Consider the following 25,464-nt stretch of genomic DNA (forward strand, 5'->3'; position numbering starts at 1 on the left):
TTCTGGAAGTAAGTTTTTCTTTCTTGGACACCATACTCTTGCGTTGATCTTGTCAATGTTTACAGTGATGGAAGAGAGAACCTGATCCCCCCACTATGGATAGTGAAGCTTAGCCACCACATAATGGTACCCTAGAGAAGAACCTACCACTTGGTGGCCCCTCTCCAGAAACAGAACAAAGAAAGGTAGCCATTCCACATACGAAGTCTCTATTACCCTTTGTGTCACTTGCTCCATGGTGCCTGGGTCCACCCCATCTGATCCTTTGGCCTGGATGCTTTAGGAATGTGGCTGGAGTAGACACACAAACCATATCCATACTGGACATAATTTCTCAAAGAAACTTTCTTTAGAAACTAAAGGGAATCCCCTGCAAGGAAAGCACTTTGAGGTTAACTAAGATGTCTATAAATTAGAAATTCTTGATTCAAAAAAAAAAAAATTTCTTAACTTGTAAGAATATCTAGCAAAAAGACAGCTGATTTGGTATAATCTTTGGGATATTAATACCCTGTCTCTCATCTCCTCTAAGGATGTGGAATAGAGATTCACATGGGGACCTCTCTGAGGTCAGGTAGGTTTCCAATCCTTCCGGAACCTGTGTCTCAATCTCCTGCCAGGGGTAGGTTATGCTATGGGAAAGAGAAGTACTTTCTTTGGACTCTAAAAGGCTACAGGTGCAGGAATTAGTGTTGTGAGGTATGTGTGGAGTAGGAGGGACAAAAAGGCAGAGACAGCAGCCTGTGCATAGCCATTGTGTTTTATTGGATTGGTGTATTTTTTTATTTTACAAAATATACAGAGAAGCCAAAAATGCAAAGCAGTCAACAGTGTTCTGATGGGAAAGGGAGCTCCCTCAGGGCCCTTCCCCTCAGATCCTGACTGACTGGGAGGGTGAGCTAAATGGAACGAGCAGGTTTATTAAAGGGTGGCAACATGGCAAGGGTGGTCCCTGCCTTCTAGGTGTGTACGGGGGCATCTCTGGGTAGATTGAATAAAGCAAGAGGAGACCCTAAGTAGGAATTGAGGAGGCTTTGTGGGTGTTGGAACAGAGCCTGGGTAGATCAAAGATTCTAGTGAATGCCCCCTCACAGGTATGCTATGCCTGCCTCCCTCCTTCCCCCTTTCTTCTAAGGCATCCACTGGATGGTCCCTGACTCACTCCATGCCTCCCAAGTCTAGAAGAAATGGCAAATGAAAACTTAAGTTGTAGCCATCAGGGAGGATAGGCTAAAACTCTGGCAGACATCAGCTGGGACATCTCCCATCCATATTCCCCTGCTGCTGCCTCCACCCCCACAAACAGGAAGGAAGGAGAAGAAGGAATTCCAGGCATGAGCCAGACATCAGGATCCCAGGCTCTCCTGGAATACTGAGGAGAGTATGGAAATTTCTGGGGCATTTCCAAGGAGACAGTCTTCTGAAGGGCCTGGAACTCCTATTCTGATAGCCTGGGGTAGCAAACCTGTGGAGCTCAGAGCTATAGCCTGGCATGCCTTGAGGTGTCACTGACAATCTCCAGGCCTTTCTGAACTCTACCCCAGCCATCTATGATCTAACCACCTGGCTCAGGCCTTCTTGTCCCCCTCCTACAAGGCTCTCAAAGGCCCTGGTCTGAAAGGCCAGTCAGTGCATGGACAGAGCAGACTCTCTGAGAAGGAAATCTTAGAGGAAATGCATATGAGGTCAGGGATAGGGAAAGCACCATAGCAGGAGACATTTTGTCTAGTGTTGTAGTTTCTAAAGTGGCGATGGAAGGTGAAGAACCATTTATTTCCTATAGCAGGGGTACCCTCAGCACTGTCAGGCAGGAAGAGGGTGGGAGCTGTTGGGAGTTAGGAACACCCCACAGATACATTCTACCCATGCCCTGGCCCCTTTAGCTCCAGCAATCTGGACCACTGGACCACTGAATCCCCAGGCTCTTAGATTCTTACAGCCCCCAGGGCTGGGCTAGGATGAGGACAGACCTGGGAAGAGAAGGGCTAGTTCCACCTGCACTAGGGCTAGAGTATGGTCCCCCCAGGACAACTGACCCCCTTTCCTAGGGAGCTAGATGACATTGTCAAAGAGCTGCATGGACCTCATGATGTTCTCGTCCTGTAGCCATGGTGGGGGAGGGGCAGATTGGAGAGAGAGAGAGAGAGAGAAATAAAAAAGAGCTTATCAGCGACACAGAGAGTGACATTCACCTGAAATCGGGACATTCAGAGACAGAGGCAGCAAGGAAGGAGACACCCGAGAGATCTGAAGTAGGGAAGGGACAGTCCTCCCCGAGTTGTGAAGGAACTGGACTCAGGAGTGTGGGCAAGTTAGGGAGATGATACTCTCCCCAAAGGAACTTTCTCTTACATCACTGAATTGGACCGAGTCCAGATCATGGAAATGTGGCTGGCAGGGGTCCGTACCTTTTGGCAAGACTCAATGAATTCCTCAATGGTCACCACGCCATCCTTGTTCCTGTCCATCTTCTGCCAAAAAGTAGTCAGGTAGAGAGAACAGGAGGGATGACAGGAGAGAGGAAGGCAGAATTCAGTCAAGTTCCCTGCCAGAAACTTGCCTCCTTCCCTTCACTCCAGGACCCTCCAGCCTACCCAGTCCCAGGCACCTGGAAGAAGCTCTCCACATGCTCCCTTGGGGCCTCCTCTCGGAGTGCAGGATAGGTATACTTGCCCATCATGTCATAGATGGATTTCATGATATCAAGCATTTCCTGTTAGGCCAAGAGAGAAAAGAATCCTTCCTCAGAACCTCCAGGCTCCAAATCAGGAGGCCTAGAGCCTAGGGCAGACCTCACCCCTCGCTGATGAAGCATGTGTGGGTCACATTTTCCTCCTTAGGGCCCTTTGCACCTCCCCCCACACATAAAAGCTCTCCAACTCTTCAGTTGCCCCACACCTCCTTGGTGATGCAGCCATCCTTGTTGAGGTCATACAAGTTAAAGGCCCAGTTTAGTCTGTCGTCTATGGTTCCCCGGAGAATCACCGACAAACCAGCCACAAAGTCCTGGAAAGGAGACAGAGGAGATATTCAGATGCCCTTTACCCAATCCCCAATATGGGTTTGGCCTGTGGATCCTGGCCCTGAAGCCCCAAGAAATAGGCCTCCCTGTCCCACCTCCTCCAGCTCACCTCAAAACTGACGGAGCCATCATGGTTGGTGTCAAAGGCATTGAAGAGAAAAGTGGCATATGTGCTGGAGTCTGTAGGATAAGTGTGGATAACTTTGGCTTTCAGACAGGAGAGCACTTCCTCCTTCTGTGGGGTTCCCCAAACCCTTCTTATCACTTGGCATTCCCAGCCCCTCCAGAGCCCTCTCCCCAGTTCAGCCTAGAGATGGATAGCTGCTTCATCTCAGGCCTTGCCCCCTCACCTCCTTGAGGAAAGAACTGAGAGTAAATCTGCTTGAAGTTCTCCTCATTGACAATTCCGCTGGGACACTCCTGGGAGGTGGGGGGAGAGTCAGAAACCAGACTGAGGGCAGAATAAAACCCCATTCCACTCACCACCACCTACTCCATGCCAGAGGCTCCCAGAGAAGGAAAGTATTCCTGTCACTGGGGGCTCACCAAGTAGTTCTTTTTAGGAAGGCAAGACTTCTCAGTGCACAAGTTTGAAAAACAGAACTAACCAGCAGGCCAGTCTACAGGCTCCACCTTGCCTCAAATCAGCCAGAGTCTCCCGCTATAAGTCTAGGGAAGAGGGGTCCCTCCCCCTCCCCTTTCCTCTCACATTCCTAAAGCATCCAGGCCAATCTTAGAAGTCCTGGATAGGCCTCTCCCCTCACCCAGTTTGGCCCTGCTTTGCACTCACATTCTTGAAGCCCCGGTACAGGACCTGCAATTCCTTGCGCGTGAATTTGGTTTGCTCCTGCAGCTGCTCCAGACCCTCTGGCCGGTGACACACCGTGGACAGTTCAAACTCATCCTCCACGCTGTCTGCAGGGGGGCAGTGTGGGGGGAGAGGGGGACAGCCGCGCCTCAGGCCCGGCCTCCATGAACCCTCTTCAAAATCACCGACCCACCCATCCTCCCCAACTCTAACACCAGAGATCAGCCTGCCAATTCCCTGGACCCCGGATATCAAGGCAAAAAGAAGACGCTGGTTAGCTTCCAGGTCTATCAGTTGGCTGGACCCATTGGCAGGCCTGGCCCTAGAGCCAGGGTCCGAGTCATCGCTGGCCCCTGGGCCCTTGACCTGGTTGAAGGGGAAGGCCTCCAGCCCCATCTTCGTCCCAGAAAGGGAGGGGTAGAGGAACCGGGTTCAAGAGGAAGCGTCTGAGGGTCCAAGCTCCGGGCCTTTCCCCACTGCAGCCCCACACCCCATCAGCTCAGCCCCATACTTGCCCCGCCCAGATCCTTCCCTCCAGCCAATCCCCGCCTACCCCAGCCATGCTCGAGCCATGCCCCGCCCAGCTCCAGCCAAGTCCATCCAGACCCCACCCCTACCCTGCTCTCGGTAAACCTTAGCTAAGGCTTCATCCGTGGCCCTATTTCGGTCCTGCCCAGCTCCCAACATCCAGTCCCCAGGCAAGTGGCCCCACCCCACTTTCCCGAAGGCCCCCGTCCCCGCCCCCACCAGGAAAGTAAGTCACCTGGGTCCAGCGGGCGGGGTCTGTGGGGGCGGAGGGAAGCTGGGACTGCTAATGCTGAAGGGAGCGAACTGTCACCGAGAAAGTGGAAGACCCGGCCAAAGGCAGACACACACCTCACCCCACACTCAACAGCAAATCTCACAGACCTGCGTGTTACAAATGCACACACCCCACCCCCGCGCGCAGAGGCACACATAATGAACGAGCACAGACACACACGAAACAGACCCCACGCACACATGCATGTGGGACTCACGACTGTCATTTTCCCGAATCGACCCCCACGTGGGACCCAGTGGAATGAAACACAATGACACTCTCAAATAACTACAAATGGGTCTCCCTGGCTTGCAAAATCTTATGGGGTGGGCAAGGCCCAAACTGAGGAAACAGGCCGGGAAACAAAGTGAGGCCACTCAGTTCGGGACCAGCTGGGACTAGGAAACCCAAGTATCCTGGCATCTGGAGGAAGGTGGGCTCCATCCTAAGCACCTGCATCCAGCCAGGTCAGGGCAGGGGAGACATGCATCTTGAGGCCCAAAACATGCCCGGGGCGGGCAGGGGTCCACAGACACAGGCACTATGACACGCACAGACCTCACAGCTGTCTGGTCTTGCCCCGCCACAATGGCCATACCCACACAGGCTCAGGTCTCAGCCCTGCCACTCTGGCCACGCCCAGACACCCCGGGCTCACTCATTTTGCTGATCTGTGACGTCCAGACAATCGGGCCCCGCCCCCCCAACTGGCCACGCCCTCACATTCAGCTGGCTCCTGGCCGGGTAGCTGGGCCCTCCCCACACTCGGACCTACTAGCGCCCACCCCCACCGGTCGCGCGCGCGCGCGCGCACACACACACACACACACACACACACACACACAAACATACACGCAGGCCCGCTTCTGTCATACTGGTCACACCCCGACACATACGGGCCCCGCCCCCGGAAGCACAGGAGAGGCACTTGCTTTCACTGACTGAGGGCAGGGCCTGGGGCCCGCAGCAAGGCAGCAGCTTGAGGAACCGCTGCTTCAGCGCTTTTTTAGTGGGCCCCGGAGGGTGGCCTAGGAAGAGAGAAGACCCCAGGAAGGCACATTAACCTCCACTATCCTTCCATCCCCCTCCCCACCATCACAAATCAACCCTGAGGGCTGGGGTATTGGGAGAGGACTGGAGGAGAATGGTGAGAGTAGCTGGGGTTAGTTAGTAGCTAGGGAAGCCCAGCGGGTTTCACAGGCATAGAAAGTCCACTCAGGCATCTTGTATAATGGGGCGCAGTTGGGGACAGTGAGGCCACTAAGGGGAGGTGGCATTGGCCTCTGTGGCTGCTGACCTAAGGCCCTTGGCTCCAGTGCTATAGCTGGACATTTAAGTGTGATGTCCAACCCAAGTACTGCCTGGGTAGGAACACCTCTATGTCTCTGTCTCTCTCTCTCACACACACACACACACAGTGACAAGCATGTATAGTGACACACAGAATGATAAATCACGGTGATGGATGCCATACAGAGACAGCTTGATACCATGCAACTCATTCAAACCCAATGGCCTAATTAAGGAGGCCCCAACACATGCACACATACACAGGTACACACACACTTTGACACAGTATTCCTTAATATAAACATGTATAGAAGTGGCCTAGGAAAAATGACACACATATATGAGGACCCACACAGGCCTTCTTACATGCTGCATGATCAAACCATACAAAAACACTTGGGACATCATGACATGGGTGTGTTAAGGACAGTATAATACACTGTGACCCTGTAACATTATGACACATATCGAGGTCACCACGACACATAGCCATATCATGTTGTGACTTAGGTGCCCATGGCACCCAGATACCCAAGACTGCACATCACCAACAGAACCCATGCTTGTTCTGCCCACCCTTCCTTATATAACTCCTCATCCCAGGGCACCTAGAATCTCCCTGCCAGTGGAACAAAGTTCCTCTTCAGCTAAGTCATCCACCCTAAAAGTGTGTCCCCTCCCATGTCTTTGAAGGTGATGTGATAGCAAACTTTGAAACAATAACAGACCTTGGAGATGAGTATTTTTTGTAACGTGGGACTATCCAGAGCCACTGACCACAATTCCCCTCACTTCCCCTTATTTACACCTGTGTCCTACAGCTCTAAGTGCATCCCAAGGAGGGCTCTGCGTTGGTGTACCTGTCTCCCGACAGCACCCGCCTCCAAACTCCGGGATCAGAGTCCACAGGGCCCTAGCACACTGACTGGCCAACTGAAGTTGGCCTCGGTCCATTCCTGGAGGGGCCCAACTTCCTTGGGTTGTAGGTTACTAGGGCATCCCAGCTCCCATGCAGGCTCCACCCCCCAAAACCAGGCCTTACCCTTCAGGACCCGGCCCTGCTCCCAGGAGGTAACTGCTTAAAATAAATGCCTCACCCTCCAATGCGTCCTCTCTTCCCCTCCCCCTGCAGAGCTATGGAGAAGTAGGAGGGAGACCATGGGCTGAGTGGGGGATCGATGGCGGCCTGGCCCCCAGCCCAAGGCTCCATTAGCCCCGGCTTTAAAGCCGGATTGCCATGGGGCCTCCGGTGGTGTGGTTGCAGCTGGACTGGGAAGGATGGGGGAGGGGGACGGCACCCCCCCCCCCCGCCCCGCCCCAACCAACCTCTCCATCTTCACACTTCCGCCCTTTCCCTGGTTCCCTCCCTGCTCCCAGGACTCCATCTCCTCTAGGCTCCCCTGAAATGTGGGAGGGGAAAGGGCTACCTTCAGGCTACTGAACACCTGGGTTTCCTGAATGACCCCTCTTCCCACCACAGTCTAAAGGGCATGGCACGTCAGAGCCAAACTGACTTCATCCTTTCAGGATTGGATGAACCCCAATTCATCTAGGACCAACCCTTGCTCCCAACCCCACTCTGATAAATGCAGCAGAGGATAGCAGGTGATTTGGGAGTTTCCTGCTCTTACTGAACCCTAGAGCTGGCAATTCATTGACCCTTTCTCTTGTCTCCACTTCCCTTTCACATCTTTCCAGTTCTCCCTGGTGTCTGCCCTATAGCCCTCCTATCATGGTTTTTGCCTATTTTCCTGTCCCTGGTGGAAATGGAGAATATGGAGCTGCACAGTCTGTGTGAAGAGGAGGGAGAGGCCGAATCTCTCAGGGGAGGCAGAGCACACTCCCTTCTCTACTTCCAATATCACTCTCCTCTCTCCTCACTAGACTTTGGGGTGATGTGGAGAATTGATTTCTCATTCCCAGTGTCCAGGCCCTGGAGATCCTGAGACAAACTGGGAAGGCAAGGGGCCCTGGGAAGCAAGGTCCCTGATATGTTCTACCCCTCACTCTCTTGCCAGAGCTGATCTATAAAGGTCTCATTCACAGTGTTCACACTCCTGTCCCTCCTGAGCCCACCCCCATCCCAAGCCTTGAGTATGGAGCTGGTATTTCCTCAGGGAACTCTGAGAGCAGCCACGCACACTATCCAGTACCCCAAGGGGCCCAGCCACACAACCTGCCCCCTCAGGCACAGTCATATTCTCCACCTCACAAAGCCACATACCCTGTCCCTCTGACAGGTTAAATCACATCCCTGTCCCACACAAAGGCTCACACAGTCACACACTTGGTCCTTTTTCACACAGACGAACACATGGTCATACCCCCTGTGTCTCACACACAGTCCATGCACACTCTGTAACTTCACCAGCAAGGATGGAGGTGTGGAGAGTCACACACATCTTCAGAGCCACTGTGGGCCCCTGGCTCCAAAGGGACTCCCCCAGAAGTCTGGTGTTATCTCAGGATCCCTAGAACTTCCTTTCTCTACTCCTGATAGCTCTGCCTGTTTCCAGACCTCTCCTCATGTCCCCAGTAGAGTCCCCTCATCTCCATACCCCAGTCCTCCCATGCTGTGCCCCTCATCACCCCCCAAAACACCCTGGCCCCTGGCCCTCTCTCTTCACCTCCCTTAGACACCCAGCCCCCAGATTCCCTCCTCACCTCCCCCAGAAGCCCCTCCCCAACACCCACTCCTTGAATTTCCTTCTTTACCTCTCTCAGATGTCCTGTTCCCCAAGCACCCCTCCTCACCTCCCCCAGATGCCATATCCCATCACTAACATGCTTACCCCTGCCCCCAGTCATAAAAGCAGAGGACCCCCTCCCCAGTGCTGCGGGGTAGCTGCTCCTCCAGTCAGCAGCCCAGACACAGCCAGACACCTGGGTTACCTTCCAAGGAGACAGGCTCAAAGAGGCCAAACTGCTCCAGGACCTTGACAAACAGAGCGAGGACCACAAGCACAGCAACCATCTCTAGCCCTTCCAGGTTCATGGTGGGCCTGAGGCATGGCCGACCTCCCCCTCCAGCTGGGGCCAGGGCACACTGGCAGCCCTCCTCACACCACCTCCCCCTCAGGCTCCCCAGCAGGAGTAGGACCGCTGGCAGCCTCCCTCCCCCTCTCCCTCCCAGGATCTCCTCCCTCTCCCGCCCCCTCACCCCGCCTCTGCCCCACACACCTCCCAGCCACAGCCTCCTCCTCCTTCCAGGGCCACTTCAGCCTACAGACTGGCATCTCCTCAGGAGCCTTTGGTGAGAAGGATATGGGCCAGAACAGGCCAGGCCAGAGGAGGAAGGCGGTGACTTGCCTCTGTCCCTGAGGACAGCTTCCCCCAGACACCTTGTGGCTACTCTGTGCCAGAGGGAGGGGGGCAGAGGGAGGAGCAATGCTCCGGGAGAGGGCAGGGAAGGGCAGTGTATGTGTGTGTCTGTGTGTATGTGTGTGTATGAGGGAAACTGTGAGCCATGCATGTATAAGTAACAGAATAAGTGGCAGAATGTAAGCGGCTAGGTGTTTTCTTGTGTGGGTTCCTGTGTCTGACTATGTGTATCTCTGTGTGTGGTTTACACAGAATTGTATATATGTCTGCACTGACAGTGAGTGCACTGGAGAGTTTCTGAGTGTGTAGGGGTTATGAGGCATATGTGTTTAGCAGGGCTGTGGGATATGGGTCTGAGGACTGATAGTAGAGATGTGTCCTATATTAGGAGTATGGGTCTGCAGTGATTGTGCAATTGCATCTGCGTGGAGCTGTATGAGAATATAAGTGGGGAGAAAGCAGTGACCTCTCCAGTCAGAAGGACACTATCGACATTGATCTGTGGTTGCCATGGTGACCATGAGGCAGAAAGCACTCCCTTTCCCTAGGCCACAGGTAGGGAAACTGAGGCCCAAGGGAAGGAGGATTAAGTCCAATAGCCTAGGTAGGAAAAAGGCTCCTTAGCCTTATTATGACCCTCTGGGGCGGGGACGTTTTGTGGCTACATTTCCCCTCCCCCACCCAGATTCAAATTCCTTGGGAGCAGAGAGAGTGAGCTCCTACCTTCCTCTCACCCAGGATCTGCAAGCCTTGCCTACTCCTTGAAAATCGTTAGTGAGTTGATGGAGAAGCTGGAGTATGAGGGAAATCTGAACCCTTCAAGGAAACCATCTACCTCTCCCGCTGGAGCATTCCTGGAGCCCCTCCCCCATCCCTCCTCCTCTTTCCCAATAGTGGTAGTGGTGGTGGTGGCTGTGTGCATGGGGGGGGGGTCCTGCAGAGCCAGTGAGCAAGAAGACAGGAGCCTCCGAGCTATTACCACAGCTGGGGAACACTGACTAAGCACTCACTACGTGCCAGATAACATGTATGTGCTTACAGTCATGATCATACTTTAAAAAATGTTTAATTGAAATTCAGATTAGTTAACCTATAGTGTATTATTAGTTTCAGGAGTAGAATTTAGTGATTCATCAGTTGCATGTAACACCCAGTGCTCATTATATCAAGCGCCCTCCTATCACATTTTTTTTTAAGATTTTATTTTTTTAAAAAGATTTTATTTCTTTATTTGACAGAGAAAGACAGCAAGAGAGTGAACACAAGTGGGGTGGTGGAAGAAGGAGAAGCAGACTCCTGGCTGAGCAAGGAGCCTGATGTGGGCCTTGATTCCAGGACCCTGGGATCATGACCGGAGTTGAAGGCAGACACTTAACCGACTGAGCCACCCAGGCACCCCTAAGATTTTATCTTTTAAGTAATCTCTACACCCACCGTGGGGCTAGAACCTACAACCCCAGAATCAAGAGTCACATATTCTTCCAACTGAGCCTCCAGGTGTCCCCAGACATGATCACATTTAATTTTCATAATTAACCTATGAAGGAAGTACCATTATCTCCATATTACAGGCGGTGAAACTAAGGCAAAAGGAAGTTAAGAAAAATCACCAAGGTCAGTAAGAGTCAGAGCCTCAGTTTTAACCCAGTCTGACACACTACACTGGTTCCCTTCTTAGACAGCTTGCCCAATCAGGAGGCCAGGTTAGGGGGGCTGACCCCAGAGGGAGTCCTCCCTCTTGTCCAGCTCTGGGATGAGTGTGTCTCCCCTCCAGCTGTGGGTTGAAAGTCTGGGTGGGGCTGTCCCAACCACTTCATTTGAAGTTCACTGATCTGCAGTTCTACATGGCCACCACTGGGGGTCAGGCGTCTATCTCCTACCTTATTTTACCCCTTCCCTAATGCCCCACGCCACAACATCCCTGGAAAGTGTGGAAAGGAAGGGAGGAAGGGTGTGCCACAGGCTGGCTTGGTCCTCTGCTTGCCCCTCTACCCCTCCTCCAGGAAGAAGTCAATCTAGAAACTGCTTTTGGTTTCCCACACCTTAGAGGTTACGGATTTACAGATGAAACCACCAAATATCTCCCTATTACTGCCCAAATTCCACACCTGGCATTTAATTCCCCCTACCCTCATCAGCAGATTCCTTTCTTTCCAGTCACTTGGGCCTCCTCACTGTCCCCCAAACACATCAAACTAAGTGCTATCTCTGTGCCCTTGCTCCTGCTGTGAATGCCCTCCTTTCTGTTCTCCTTCTGTTCTACAGTTCTTACCTAACAGGACCTCCAGCCCTCAGCAGGCTCCCAGCTACCTGAATTTCTAGTGAACTCAATTTGGGGCCTTCAAAACTTAGCACCTAATTCTGTAATGTTATTAAGTGGGAATAGTACAAGGAGGAAGCATAGCATGGTAGGGAACAGAGTGCCAGGTTCCCTGGGTTCAAATCCTGGTTTTGTCAGTTGCAATTAACTGGGCAAGTTCTTAACCTGTGTGTGTCTCTGTTTCCCACCTCATATGGTTGCTGAGAGGAGTAAATGAATTAATCCATGGAAAGCTGTTAGAATAACTCCTGACACAGAATGACTGTGAAGCGTTTGCTAACATTATTAATAACATAATATCTCCTCCCCCTTACATTTCTATAACCCTTAATTAACAAAGCATTTCCACAAACGTTGTTATCTTGATGGCTTCTTATGACAACCCGATGAAGTTGGTAAAGTCAATAGTATTGTGCCCATTTCACTGATGAGATAAAGGAGGTCCATAGAGATGGAGAGACATGCTTGAGGTCACCTACCAAAATGAAAGGATGCATATTTGATCCCAGATCTTTCTGGATCAGTCCTGTTTCCTCAACTAGATTCCAAGCTCCTAAAGGGCAAAGATGTTTAAAATTGGACTTACATAAATTGAATGCCAGGCTCTGATCTGATCTGATGCTTGAGGAACAAAGGTAACTAAATGGGGTTCTGGCTTCCACTGGGTAAGGAGAGACAGCTGAGACAGGGAGAGAGAATTTTAAAACTTCTATTCATTCAAAACGTATTTGTTATGTGCCTACTATGTAGTAGGCACATAACCACTATGTGGTAGGAACTATTCTAGGCAGGCCAAGAAATACGCTGTAAAAGCTCATTTAACTATAAAAGCTCTCTAACTGGGAGGTCAGGAAAAACTTGGAGGGGGTATTTTTTGAGCTTTTTTTATTTTTTAAGAATTTATTTATTTGTTTGACACAGAGAGCACAAGCAATGGGAGCAGCAGGCAGAGGCAGAGGGAAAATCAGGCTCCCTGCTGACCAGGGGGCCTGAAGATGCAGGGTTCCATCCCAGAACCCTGAGATCTCGACCAGAGCTGAAGCCAGATGCCTAACCAACTAAGCCACCCAGGTGCCCCTGAGCTGGTTCTTAAAAGATGGCTAAACGTCAACAGTCTATCTTAACAAGGGATCCACATTTATTGAGCACATTTTGTGTCCTGGACACTTTACATATATTATTTCACTTAGTCCTCATAATACACCTGAGAGATAGGGTCTATTACTCCTTTGTTTACAGCTGACATGGTCAGAGTGAGTAGTAGTATACCCATTTTCAGAAGAAAGAATTGAGGCTCAGGGGAAGTGATTTTCCCAAGATAGCACAGATGATGAAGGATGGATCAAGACTTAAACCAGGACCAAAGATCTGTCACCCTGTCCTTCCAATGTGTGTGGGGGTGTCAAGGAGCCTTGGATGACTGTAGCTGAGTTTGTGTTGGGGGAGCTGTAAGTGATAAGACCAGAATGGCTCAGATTCCATGGAGCCTTGCATGCCAAGCCAGACTATCTGGAATGAAAGAGGCAGCACAGTCACACCTGGTTCTCTGCTGCTGATTCACAGATGGAGAGATTGACAACCTCGCAGGCTGTTTCCCTGTCCCTGGACCCTCCTCTTCTGTCCCTCACCCTCACCCTCAACCTTCAGAGACCTTGACCCAGCCTCACAGTGACTCAAGGTCCTTAATTAATAAGGCCTCTGGTGGGAAGGTCTGTAAATGAAAAAGTGAGTTGTTTTCCAGACTCTCCTTTCTCCCCACTGAGACCTTTCAAGTCCCAGGGCCCAAAGAGAAACTTGCTCAGATCTGTCCTCCCTAAGCATCCCTGTATCACTTAGCTCTTCACCCAAGGGACTGAAATCTTAATGGAAGCACTTCAGGCAGAATGAGGGCTCAACACAGAACACTATCTTGAAGCATTAGGTGGGCCTTCCTTAGGTCCCTCAAATCTCACTGCAGAGATACTCCTAACATTTAGTTGTTTGTGTCTCACAGTTCAAACCCAGAATACTGCCTTAAGAGGGAACCCACCCTATGTAGCTGTACCATTTTCATCTGTCCTTGACCCCACAGTGAAGACCCCAGCCAGTGACAACCCCAGAGCTCTTCTCTTGGTTCCCCAGCCCCACTCCATCCCCAGCCAGGCCAGGAGACACAGCAGCCCCCAGCTGCATTAGGTGATTAATGAACTCCCTAGGCTTTGGGGCTATTTTGGGGCCTGGAAGTCATTCCTGCTATGATTGAGAGCTGGCCCTGCCGGGCTCCAGCCATCTGTCACTGGAGACAGGTCCAAGCGGGGGGCTTGAGGGACACATGTTCCCCAAGAGACTGCCAAGCATAGCTCTGTCTCAGCCCTATCTCCCTTCCTTTTGGGGAACACATGGCAAGGAGAGGCCTCCAGGTGTTCAAGAGGATACCATGGAGAGAGCCAGAGAACTACAGATCCCAGACTGCCATGGGGCTAGGTTGTTTTGGTCTCTCCAGGCCAGGTGGGGAGGTGATGCTAGGTTCTGTGGGCCTTGCCCAGGCAGCCCTAAGGAAACCCAAGGGGAGGTGTGTGTAAATCTCAGCAGTACCATGATATGATATTCACAGTCCACATATCATAAATTCCACACATCCCAGACCAAGGTACAATCTTGGGAAGACTACAGAACTCACTTAGTGTGACTCAGGAACCCTCAACCCAACCCTAAAGCATAGAACCTCAGGTACACGCAGTTTCAATGTCACAGAGTCCCAAAGATATACAACCCCAAGGATGCACAGACCTAGAGATCACAAGCTGATCATTTGTTCATACAGACTCCCGGAGATAGATAAAGTGGTGATATACAATCCTTATACCACACTAGTCTATTCATCCCAACATTCATGAACTCACTAGCTGAGTTCATGTTGGTCCTGTCCCACCTCAGGATTTTTTCCTTCTGGACACTGACCCCCATCATCTTAAGATCCCATTAAACTAAGCAATTTAGGAAAGGGTTGTGCCTCTTCCCTGTTCTCCTGCAAGCTTCCTCCTTTTATCCCTTCGAGGAGTCTTGCCCCTTGCATCCACCTGCTTAAGGCGCCCTCCTCTATCCTCAGTGAAAAGCCCTGCCTCATCCTCCACCACTTGAGGGACTGTAAGGCCCCCCGATCCTTTCCTCTTTGAAGACCTCTATCCTCCACCTTCTCTGTAAGAAACCCTATTTCTAGCTCCACTCTGTCAGGGAGCTTGCCCTTTAAACCCTTTCTTTTGAGGGATCCCGCTCCCTCCATCTCTGAGGGGCCCTTCCCCTCCCCACTCCGTAAGGTTCTTATCCCACTTCACTCACTTTTTGAAGGGTCCAGCCCCTTCCTCCCTTCCTCATACCTGGCGACAGCGAACCAGTCACCAGCTGGTAGAGGGATCTCGCCGCCTGCCCCAACGGGCTCCGGCACCTGCGGGGGCATCGGTTCATGGTTCTGCTGAGAGCGCACTGGCCGAGCTCCGCCCCCAAGGCCGGGGGCGGTCGGGTCTCCGCCCCCACTCGAGCGGGCCCTGCGTGGGTGGCGCGGGAGGGCCGGACCTGCAGAACAGGAATCTCGCACAGCAGAGTTTTCTTCCGCTCGCTGTCTCCTCCGGGCTGCAAGGGGGAAAACGCACCCTGGCCCCGTCATCTGAAGCACCCATCCTTAAAGTTCCTGGACTGGGCGGGGCAGGGGTGGGGGAGGGGGGGGACCGACTCTCTCACAGCCTTCTTTGGGAATGTTTTCTGGATTTCTGGTGGGGAGGGGAGGGGAGGTACCCACGGGTTGTGAAAAAGGAGCTGGACGAGGGGATAATGAACCTTATTCTTTATTGCCCCTCTTCAGCCCTTCCTTCTCTGCCTGTCGCACACCTCCTCCTCCCAATTTGGCATGGGGTAAAAGGACACCGTTGTCATGGCAACTTCCCACACTTCCATACTTCCTAAACCAATGGGAGAGAGAGAGCAAGAGGAAGGAGGAGGAGCTGGACATCGTAGTGGGGTGGTAAAAAAGAGGTGGCTCCCAATCCCTTTCCCTCATAACTTTGTGTTTTGTGTCCCTCTGTCTTGCTCCAGTGGCTTCACATTCTCCCATCGTATGCCGCCAGCCAAATGCGTGAGGAACAAGCTCTCCTCCCCTCATTCCCAGCCCCGATCCTTTCCAGGATTCCTCTCTACCGGGCTGTACCCAAAGTAAACCCTTTCAGGACCCACTGATGGCTTCAGACTGCCGGGACAGCCTACAGGAGAGACATAGTTCCACTCCTCCGACTGGGATCCTGTATTCTTGGCTAAAAATCCTACATTTAGGATTTAGGTGAGAGTCACCTCTAAACTCCATGCAAATTTTGCACTCGATTTGGAGGCGACATTCCCATTTGGAATCAGCTCCGTAAGCTCTAAGACCACACGGGGGCGCCCCAGACTGGGGAAACGATATTTAGGAACAGGGACCCGAGTTTAGGCCTTGGCCAGCCAGATCCCAACTCTCTCCTCATCGTCCCCAGTCCTTTCTTTGCTTCTGGGTTGAACAGGACTGCCACTGATTGCTGCTTTTTCCCACCACGCCGCGCTTCCAAGTAGCCCTCCCAAGCTTGGAAGACCAGAGGGGGGTAGATCTGGGGCTGAGTGGGGCTCAGATTCTCCCCAGCACCCCCCCCCCCCATCTCTTCCAGCTTTGTGTATGGAGAAGTGGAGGAGTAAAATGATCAGGGGTATACCCAGAATGCCTTGATGACAAGAACTCCCTCTCTGTCGACCTAATAGACCAGATGAAACCAAAGACCACCCCCATACCCATCTCAGGAATCCTGCCTGCCCAGGGAAGGAACTTTGGGAACTAGGAAGTCAAGGCAGTACATCCATCCAGAGTGCTCTTCAGCACCTCGGACAATGATTCCCCTTCAGGCTTCAGCTCAGGCATCTCAGGGCACCCAGCACTTTATATCACCTTATCAGGGGGAGTCCCAACCTCAATTGTCTGCTGCTGTAAGATAAGCCTTCCTTTGAAAGGAGAGCTCCTGGTAGTGCTATTTCTACTTTCCAAGTCATGTGTGGAGCTATGTACAGTGAGGATGCTGATGATGAACACGCATTCTTGACACTAGTCAACATTTGACCTATTTCCCTTGGGAGGCAGACAAGCAAGATGTATGTAGTATTCTCTATTACAGAGATGAGAAAAGTGAGACCCAGAGAGCAAAAGTAATAGAAGCCTCATTCCTGCACCTTCCAATACAAGTGCTTCCCACTTTCGCCTAGTCTCTATTTCAAATAGGCAAGTGGGGAGGGAATGATTCCACTAAAGGGGAGAATCAATCAAAGCAGGAAGCAAACACTGACTAATGTGGTGCTAATGAGCGCCCTGGGGCCTTAAACTCTCAAGGATCCTGAGTTGGTGAGAACAGAGGTCAAAGCAGAACTGGACCTTTGGATTCCATCCCAGTCTGAACCACATCTGGGGTGCATATCTGGGGCCTGCTTGGGCCAAAGGGCTCTTCTTTCTGGGAGTCTCAGCATAGGAACTAGGACTTCCCCAGGGTCAATGAGAAGGTGAGACATTTTCCCAAGGCATTAGATCCTAGTCCTGTTTTCCATCCTGGAGACTTAACCTCACTCCCCTAAGGACAAACAAGGATCATGGGCTCCCCCCACCTCCCCAACTTGTTTCAGATACAGGAGACAGTCTCCCTCCTCCCATTCATTGTTGGAGTTCCTGGGCAGGTTGCACAATGAGACAGAAAACACACACACATGGAAATGTATACAAGGTGACACAGTCACCCACACAAACACGTGGGTCTGCCTACCAAACCCAGGAATACGTGAGGGCCCAGGCGTACTCCATATAGCTGGAGACAGAGCATGCCTGGGCAGCAAAGTAGTCTGGGGAGGTCACATGAACCTTCCAGGCCAAGAGCTTCTACCTCTGGGTCTGGAGGGGAAGCTAGATGGGATGTTTTCCTTCAGGATTGGATGAAGTTCTTAGAGGGTGGTTGAAGGTGGTTAAAGGAGCTTCAGTTGAAAGAATGATCTCTGAGTACTTTCCTGGGTGGGGGGCGGCGGGAGCGATGACCCAACACTAAACAAAGCCTCCCCAGAAGGCCCAGGTGCTGTTCTTGGGAGCCAGGCTGGGCAGACTCTAGAGTCCCTACTTGGGTCCATCTGGGCTGTTTGTGGAAAATGCAAGGAAGCAGTGGTATGCGGTAAAGGCCCCCTTCTACGCCAGGAAACCAGAGAGGCAGCAAGGGTAAGACACGTCATAAACACTCAGAGAACCCCACTGCAGACATTGCCACATGAAAGTACACAATCAGCACGAAATGCCAATATAATCTGCGTAGTCTCACAATTACAAACACAATAAAACCTACTTTAACAAATGCTTGCCCCAGGAGGTTCACAGTCAATGAAGTCTTACAAAGAGATAGACCCCCCCCCAATAAAGTGAAGCCCTGACACAGTCTGATAGTCACATGTCACTTCATACAGAGTCACACACTCAAAGCATAAACTGCACATAGAACAGAGACACATGGTCAAAACAACTTCATTAATACAAGAGTCCTACACAACCTCACTCGAACATCCAACAAGATCATACAATTGCACAGCCAACAAAAACACTCACCCTATCACCAAGCCTAGGGCACATGGCGACCAGCTGAGGGAGGCGCACACACATATACACACACAGACACACACAGAGAATGACAGGCGCTCACGCACGTAACACCTCCCACTCCAGACACTCTCCTAGCTTTGTGTCACACACGCCCACACCTGCTGCCTCTTCCCACCTGCCCGCCTGTCTCCCCCACCCCCCACGGGACCTAAGGCTTTAAAGCCCACTGTTCTGCTGCCCTGAACAGCCTGGAGGGTGCCTGGGAATGGGGCAGAGTGTGAGTAAGGGCCTGGTCAGGGTCAGATAAGCTTAAGGATCTGGGGGATGGAATCTACGCACCCTCCCGCGACCCCTGAGCCCCTGACTCACCTGTAAGCTGGTCATAGGATCCGTCCAGATCTCGGGAATCGGACAAACTCTCCTTGCGGCCCTGGCCCCGCATGGCCCCCGGCGCCCCCGTCCCGTCCCGCCTGGGCCGTGGGAGGGGGCGCCGGGTGGCCAAGATAGGGCGCTCACACGGCGCCCCCTGGCGGCGTTGCACGCTGTCTGGGCTGGGGCTGTCTGGGATGGACTGGGGTCCCGCTGCGGGTCCTGGGGCAGGAGCAGGAGGCTTGGGCAGTAGGTGAGCGCAGAGCCGGAGGCAGAGCGGAGCTAAGCACCAAGCCAGAGCCAAGCCGCCTCTCTCCTCCCGCCCCCTCCCCGCGGCTGTCACCGCCGCCTCCCCCCTTTGGCGCTGCCGGGATTGGCTCCCCCTACCCCCGCCCCCTCCTCTTTGCCGCTCGGGGGAGGAACCCGGTGAAAGGGTGAGCTGGGAAGTGCGGGGAGAGAGACTGGTTCTCCAGCAACACTACCCCCTAAACCTGAAGCTATGGGTCCTGGCGGTGGAGGGGGGAGCAGGGCCAGAAAGGACACTGAGGAAACCGTGACACCTCCCCCTCCCTCGACCCCGCCCCAACTCTTAGGCACTCCTCCCACCATCAGCACCGACCAGGGTAAGTCTGTTAAGTGTCCTGTCCAGGTCATTCTCCATGTCAGCCCCATCTTCTCTATTGTTCTCCTCCCATGTCTGGGTCTCCGCCAGTGCCCACCCTGCTAGGAGGGGGTCAGGGATGCAGTGCAAAGATGAGCCCAGCCTCCAACAGGTTCATCTCAGGCGAGTGGACTACAGTTTTCTCTTCTCTCAGACCCCCAACCCTCAGCCACTGCAAGACCCCCGTCTCTGGGCTACTTTCATTCTGAGGGTACCTTCTTCCCTGATCTAATGACCCCCATTGGCCCACCAGGAAGAAATGGAAAAGAGTGAACCAGGTGTTTCTCAAGACGTTCTTGTTCTTTTGCTCCTTCTTCCAACTTTCCTGCCCTTCTCTCTTGTCACCTGCCCTGTCCTAGATTCCTTGTTTTCCAGATTTGGGGAGTGATTGATGTGGGGGATCCAGGTGAGGATACAGAGTGGGAAAGAAATGCTCTTGGTATGAGGCCCCTTCCCTTGGCTTAGCTCCTTTTCTGAAGCCAGGGGCTATCATTGAGCTGCGCTGCCTCTAGCTCTCCCAGGAATGGCTACTGAGTGACTGAGCCTACTTGTCTGACCTTCCCCAGGATCTTCACTGGGCTGCGAGCACAAGAGCCCCCAGCCCACCAGAAGGGGCGGCGGCAGTGTCTGGTGGGTCTGGATGGTGTGGTGGCAGTGTCCCATGTGATCCTCTCACCTGCCCAGTGGCTTCTCTGGAAGAGTGACCTGCTGAGACTGAAAGCTTCAGCTAAAGTGACCCCAGCACATTTAATGTCTTCAAATTGGATTTAATTTCTAAGCACTTGATTCAATTAACTCAGCAGGAATTTTGGTAGGAGTTCAGGCATGAGAGGGGGACAAGCAGCTAAAAGAAGGGCTCTCTCTGGGAGCAATACCCTGCTCCTGGCTCTCCTCTGGCTCTGGAGGGTTCTCCACAGACCTGGCATAGATGCTGGGGCATAGACAGAGCATGGGCAGTCCCTTTAGGGGTTGAATTCTAGATAACGATAGGACTCCTGTTTGGAGTTCTTAGAACGGATGTATGTCAATGGACCAAGAGATGGGCTTTTACAATGGAGGGCAAGGAGTCCTTCGCTACTGCTTCATGCCCTTGTTCATTTCATAGGAAAGGAATCCATAAGCAGAAAAGGCAAGGAAGGCCATACCTCTCTGAACATAACTGGCTTCCACTAGGGCCAGGAGACTTAGGAAGTGAGTGAGCATAGGCAGGGGTCCCCTAGGAAGACTGGACCAACACCTGGGAGATGACCTTAATGCTCTCATTGAGAAATGAGGTCTGAGTAACAGAGATGAAAGAAAGAAACAAACAAAAGACGCTTAAAAGACCATCCCATACAAATCAATTTTAATAACTTCAACTTGCCATCGGCTTCCAGCTCCAGCTCCTCTGGAGTTTATCACTGTGGAGAACACTATATGCCCCAGGCAGAGCTACCCTATCTAGTGTTCAATGACCCAGCCCGATTGCTCAGGAATCTGCGTCTACACATGGCAGCATGCTGGTGTATTCTCTGGAACTAGCGCGTATCTGCTCAGTGCCGGAGCCACGGCTCTGGAAGGCAAGTATCCTAAAGAGATTTGAAGCTAAGGGAGGTCCCAGACCTGCTCTCACTGCTGGTTCCTGCACTTATTCCCAGTGTCTTCCTGTGCTGCTTGTTCCCTGTCAGCCCGAGGGCTTTAGAAAGTGCTTTAGAAGGGGGGAGATCTCAGAGCAGCAGCTACTTTGGAAGCAGCCACAGGGTAGGGAAAGCCTACAGTAGTCCAGTGGAGGCTGTCCAGAGGAGGAACCATGGGCCAACTTCCCAAAGGCCAGGAGACTTGCCTGTGGCTCCACCCAGAATATGGGCAGACAGAATGGCCTCGCCATGATGCTCACCTGGCCCCTTTCAGATGGAGGGTTCCCTGCCGCCAGCAGGTTCTCTCCCTTCCAGGCACCAGACCACAGCAGGAACAGATTCCTCCCCAGAGGAAATTCTTAGGCAGGCTGGATGTAAACAACAGCCGGGTGAGGGGGCTGAGGGGGCGGAACAGTACAGGGGAGCTCAGCAGAGGCAGGAGAGGCTCCCAGAGGAGAAGGTGATTGGGAAGGTGGGGAGGCTGCTGGAAAGGGAACCAGCAAAGTAGGCACCTGAGGGCTCCAGAAAACCTGTCAATGTTTATTTCACACACACACCCTAAAGACAGTTTAAACCAGACTGAAAATTAAAAGCTAAGGTTGTGACCCTACAGTGCTGACCAATCAATGGGTTGGAAGTCCAGCAGGGGAGGTAATAGGTACTCCTGGTGCCAAGAATCAAATCCAGAAATTGGTGGCCGGACAGCAGGGCACTGGGCAGATTCTAATCTCCAGTCTCCCAGATTTAGAGAGTAGAAAAAAGGTCCTCCATTCCTACACTACCTTGAGCTGAGCTAAGGGTCCTAACGGTTGGACAGAGTGCCTGCAGGGGCAGGGGACACAGATTTCAATCCCAGCTCAGCCCCAGGCCCAAAGAAAGCAGAACTGGCTCCATCTACATCTGAGAGTCTGTTTTCAGAAGCCTCGGAGAACGACTGACTCTCAGGATACTGGCATCATCCTAAGACTTGCCCCAGCAGCCCCTGAAAATTAGTCAGCAGCCACAATTTGTAACCTCAATTGGAAATGTGAGGGGGTATCCAGGGAGCCCATGCTGGAAGTCCCCATATTCCTGAAGGCTTCTCCCTGTGCCCACCCAAACCCTCCCCAAATAAGATTATCCCAGGTTTGCCCCCCGGCCCCTGCTGTCCAAAATCCACTGAAGCACGGCCTTCACCGAGAGAACTGTATCTGTGTTATTCTCCAACCTTGGGGACTGCCCCTTTCCCCAGTCCCCCTCCAGCCCAGGAGCCTCATGGGTAAGGACAGTCAGCAGCTGCTCAGATATGCGTGGCCTCAGGAGATAGTGGAGAACTCCTTGAGCAGGACTTCCTGGCTGAGTGTGTGGAAGGCCAGGTTTCTCCGGACGTTGGTGCTAATGGATCGAACCTGGGAAAGGGTTGGGGAAGGTGAGAGGGCACAGGCAGAGAAAAAACAGAGGAGACGGTTGGTTACACACAACAGAGGGCAGTGCCTGAGGGACAAAGCCAGGATTCAGTGCTACATGCTTCTCTCTTAGGAGATGAACCTTTAATAGCTATCATTTCTGCAGGCCAATGAGCAAATAGTTACGTTTCAGTGGAAGGAAAGAAGAGGGGCTGAGAGATGAAACTTTAGTGGATGTGAGAAGAGCATCTGGGCACCTGAAGAAGTAGAGGTAAGCACAGACAGGGAAGGAGGTGGAGCTTAGACCTTTGTCTCTGTCTCGGCCATGCAGAGGGGGACAGGTCTGGTCAGTGGTCTGACAGAGCAGGAGAAAATGAGGCCAGAAAGTGAATTTCTGATCTTCTCACTCTTTCTTTGTATTCATCTACTTTTCTGGGTTGGTAAGAACACCTAGAGATACAGCCCCTGTCTGGCATAGATGGCAGGAGTACGATGCAAAGAGGCCAGTGACCGGAAACAGGTCATACAGTTTGCAAGCCCCAGGCTTGGAAGCAGGACCCAGGTTTAACTCCCAGCCTAGTAGTCTTTCCAAACCACAAAGAAGCGCCCCTGCTTTAGAGGAAAGACAGGCATACCCCTGCTCTGTCCCCACTGCTCCCCTCACGCTTTCTCCCCACAGACTGAGACCCTTGCAGGAAGTGTCGCCTGCATCAGTGGAGAAAGAACCTGTGGAGAAGGAGTCAAAGGGCCAAACTTCCTACTCTGAGTGGGTTCTAGGAGGAATCCACTGCACTCTTGAAGGAGCATTGTTCATGGGAAATAGAAGTGAATGCTTTATGAGAGACAAAGTGGGGAAAAAGGAGAAAAAGTATGTGGATTTACTCTGGGTCCCAAAGACCAGGGAGCTTTCCTCCAATTCCAGCTTAGCTATGGAAAATGTAATGAAGTCATCAGGCAGGAGGCAGAGGAAGGGGCAGCATGGCAACCAGCAGGCAGCTCAAGGTCATTAGCTCCGAGTGGGACCAGACCCTCTTTGCTCCCTTGTGTCAGAGGTACAGATATAAGGAAAACTGAGTCAGGTGAAGCTAGTACCAAAGGGCCAGAAACAGAGCTCCCCTCTCTCCTCTACACTCTCTTCATCTCCAATGTCCGACCCTCTTTGTGAAGTCTGGTCCCCCGGTAAAACCCCCATATCAACTTAAAGACTTGCCATGCACCCCGTAAAATGTTAGACTCTGCTCTCTTTATATTAATGGCTTCCCCCTGTTCCCAACTCACTCACTTCCAGAGATCTTCCTCACCCTGCGGAAGTCCAAAATCTCAGGACTCTCATGTCAGGGTCAGGGTTGGGCTGTATTTAGCACAAGACAGATAATCTACAATCCAGCACCTTCATCACAAACTTGGCACGGGGAAGTAAAAGGTCTGGTCTGAGGCGCATTCTACCTGAGCAGTGGGAGGGCTGAGCTACGGGAAGGAGGTACAGCGTGTCCTGGTCTTGGCCCCCAGACACAATGTTCATTTACGGCCAGGCAGGTGGAGTGGCAGGACTGAGACAGGCAGGCCTAGCTCGGCCCCCAGCCTCCCCAGCAGCTCTGGGCAGAGGGCAGGAGACAGACCACCACCAGGGAGAGCCCGGTTCTGCGGCAGAGCTGACCGGAGGTGGAGGAGGAGGCAGAGCAAATGCTCACTGGCTCCAGGCGGCCAAGGGTGGGGGCTGCAAAAAGCTGAGTGATTGGGGGGGCGGGGGTAGGGGTGAGGACCGGAGAACTAGATTGTGGGGGGCATGCAGACCAGGAGCCAGTTAGGAATTTAGGAAGAAGTGACTGCATAAGGAGGAGAAGAATCAATGACTCTCATCAGTTGCTTGGAGGACCGGATAAGGAGTAGTGAGCCGAAGGTGCCACTGGGAACACGCGTCAACCCCCAGGCCCAGCTGAAGGGGCCATCTCCATGGCCGCAGAAGACGGATGGGCAACGCTGCCTCAGAGAGTCCTAACCCTCACCCTTCCCCGCCCGGCACCAGTACGCTGGGGAATATCTTCTCTCACTGCCCGGTCCTGGGCTACTTTGGAAGAGAAGTGGCACACCCAATCTCAGCAGACCCCTCAAGTTTTATTTCACCAGCCTTTGGCAAACTGTGTTCCCCAGACGCACACCTGTGCAGTAGAACTCACTGGCTGGGAAAGGGCCCTCAAGACACACGGGCAGAGATGGAGGCGGGGCAGACTCACCAGCTCTTTGAAGAAGGCAGCTTCCTTGTGCTGCTCTGAGTAGCGCTCATACTGGTCCAGGCCATCCTGTAGCTTCAGTGTGAGCGTGTCATAGTTGGCTCGTACTACCTCCAGCACCTGGGGGAGGTCAAGGGCCAAGCAGGACTTAGGCCATTCAAAGCCTAGGTCACTCGGCTGTTGCCCTACTGGGTTGGAGTCAATCTGGAGCAATACCTTCAAAGACTATGCTCACTATTTATCACCCACAAGAAAGTCTGGACACACAGAGCGATTCCTCGGGTTTCTGGGACCATTTATTTATTTATTTTTTCAGATTTTATCTACTTACTTAACAGAGAGAGAACGAGCAAGCGCACAAACAGGGTGAACAGCAGAGGGAGAGGGAGAAGCAGGCTCCCCGCCGAGGAGGGAGCCCAATGAGGGGCTCGATCCCAGGACTCTGGGATCATGACCTGAGCCAAAGGCAGATATTTAACTGACTGAGCCACCCAGGCGCCTCTGGGACCATTTTCTAATTTTTTCTATTCCTGGCTTTTCCTCACCCGTCCCACAGGGCCAGCAAGGCTGTTTACTCGGGATATGGTAAAAGAGCATGAGAAGAGGTGCCAGAACAGTGAGTGTCTGAGCTCAGTAGCATCCTGACACCATCAGTGTGTTCTCAGCCATATCCTGCAGCTTTCTCTGGCCAGGTTGTCACAGTTGCTGAGTAAGACTTTGCCAATGTCTCCTTTTTCCCTTTCTGGGAACCACATTTCTTCAGTCCCGGGATGTTCCTCAGCACCATCTGCCACTTGTTTTCATCTCTCCGTGCCAATTCAGTCTTCCCATCCATTGCCTGGATGGAACTTTTGGGCCTTCCAGCCTTGGGATGTAACGGATACTTTCCTGACTAAGCTAGAGCTGACTGCACCTTTTTGTTGTGATGAGGGCTCTCTCCCCTTTCTCTAACTTTCTGTGGGGGTGGGTGGATTCAGACCTCCACTGACTCTGGGAACCGTGGACCTCTGTGGTTCCGAAAGG

At 52.5% G+C, this 25,464-nt stretch overlaps 2 protein-coding genes across 9 annotated transcripts in view; both read right to left on the reverse strand.

Moving 5' to 3' along the window:
• Nucleotides 1-1,002: 1,002 nt before the first annotated feature.
• Nucleotides 1,003-19,049, reverse strand: KCNIP2 (potassium voltage-gated channel interacting protein 2). 6 transcript variants are annotated; one of them, XM_047701917.1, is made up of 10 exons: nucleotides 18,549-19,049; nucleotides 5,565-5,660; nucleotides 4,594-4,647; nucleotides 3,813-3,937; nucleotides 3,373-3,442; nucleotides 3,132-3,202; nucleotides 2,899-3,006; nucleotides 2,609-2,713; nucleotides 2,409-2,471; nucleotides 1,005-1,178 (listed from the first exon to the last, which is right to left on the reverse strand). In XM_047701917.1, exons 1-10 carry the CDS (start codon nucleotides 18,619-18,621, stop codon nucleotides 1,131-1,133), a joined length of 813 nt encoding a protein of 270 aa, XP_047557873.1. In that variant the 5' UTR covers nucleotides 18,622-19,049; the 3' UTR covers nucleotides 1,005-1,130. The 6 variants fall into 6 exon arrangements, with proteins under 6 accessions (XP_047557877.1, XP_047557876.1, XP_047557878.1 ...); XM_047701916.1 differs by having other exon boundaries at nucleotides 1,005-2,100; nucleotides 18,549-18,913; XM_047701918.1 differs by lacking the exon at nucleotides 4,594-4,647 and having other exon boundaries at nucleotides 1,005-2,100; nucleotides 18,549-19,045.
• A 1,488-nt stretch (nucleotides 19,050-20,537) lies between these two features.
• Nucleotides 20,538-25,464, reverse strand: part of ARMH3 (armadillo like helical domain containing 3) — a 187,025-nt gene continuing 182,098 nt past the window's right edge. For all 3 annotated transcript variants that reach the window (XM_047701913.1, XM_047701912.1, XM_047701914.1), the window contains exons 25-26: nucleotides 24,445-24,561; nucleotides 20,538-22,213 (exon numbers count right to left, since the gene is read on the reverse strand). In XM_047701913.1, the coding sequence (XP_047557869.1) occupies nucleotides 22,121-22,213; nucleotides 24,445-24,561 (210 nt within the window). In that variant the 3' untranslated portion in view covers nucleotides 20,538-22,120. The remainder of the gene's footprint in view (nucleotides 22,214-24,444; nucleotides 24,562-25,464) is intronic.

Source organism: Lutra lutra, chromosome 14 (genome assembly GCF_902655055.1).
Source record: "Lutra lutra chromosome 14, mLutLut1.2, whole genome shotgun sequence".
Classification (NCBI taxonomy): Eukaryota; Metazoa; Chordata; class Mammalia; order Carnivora; family Mustelidae; genus Lutra; species Lutra lutra.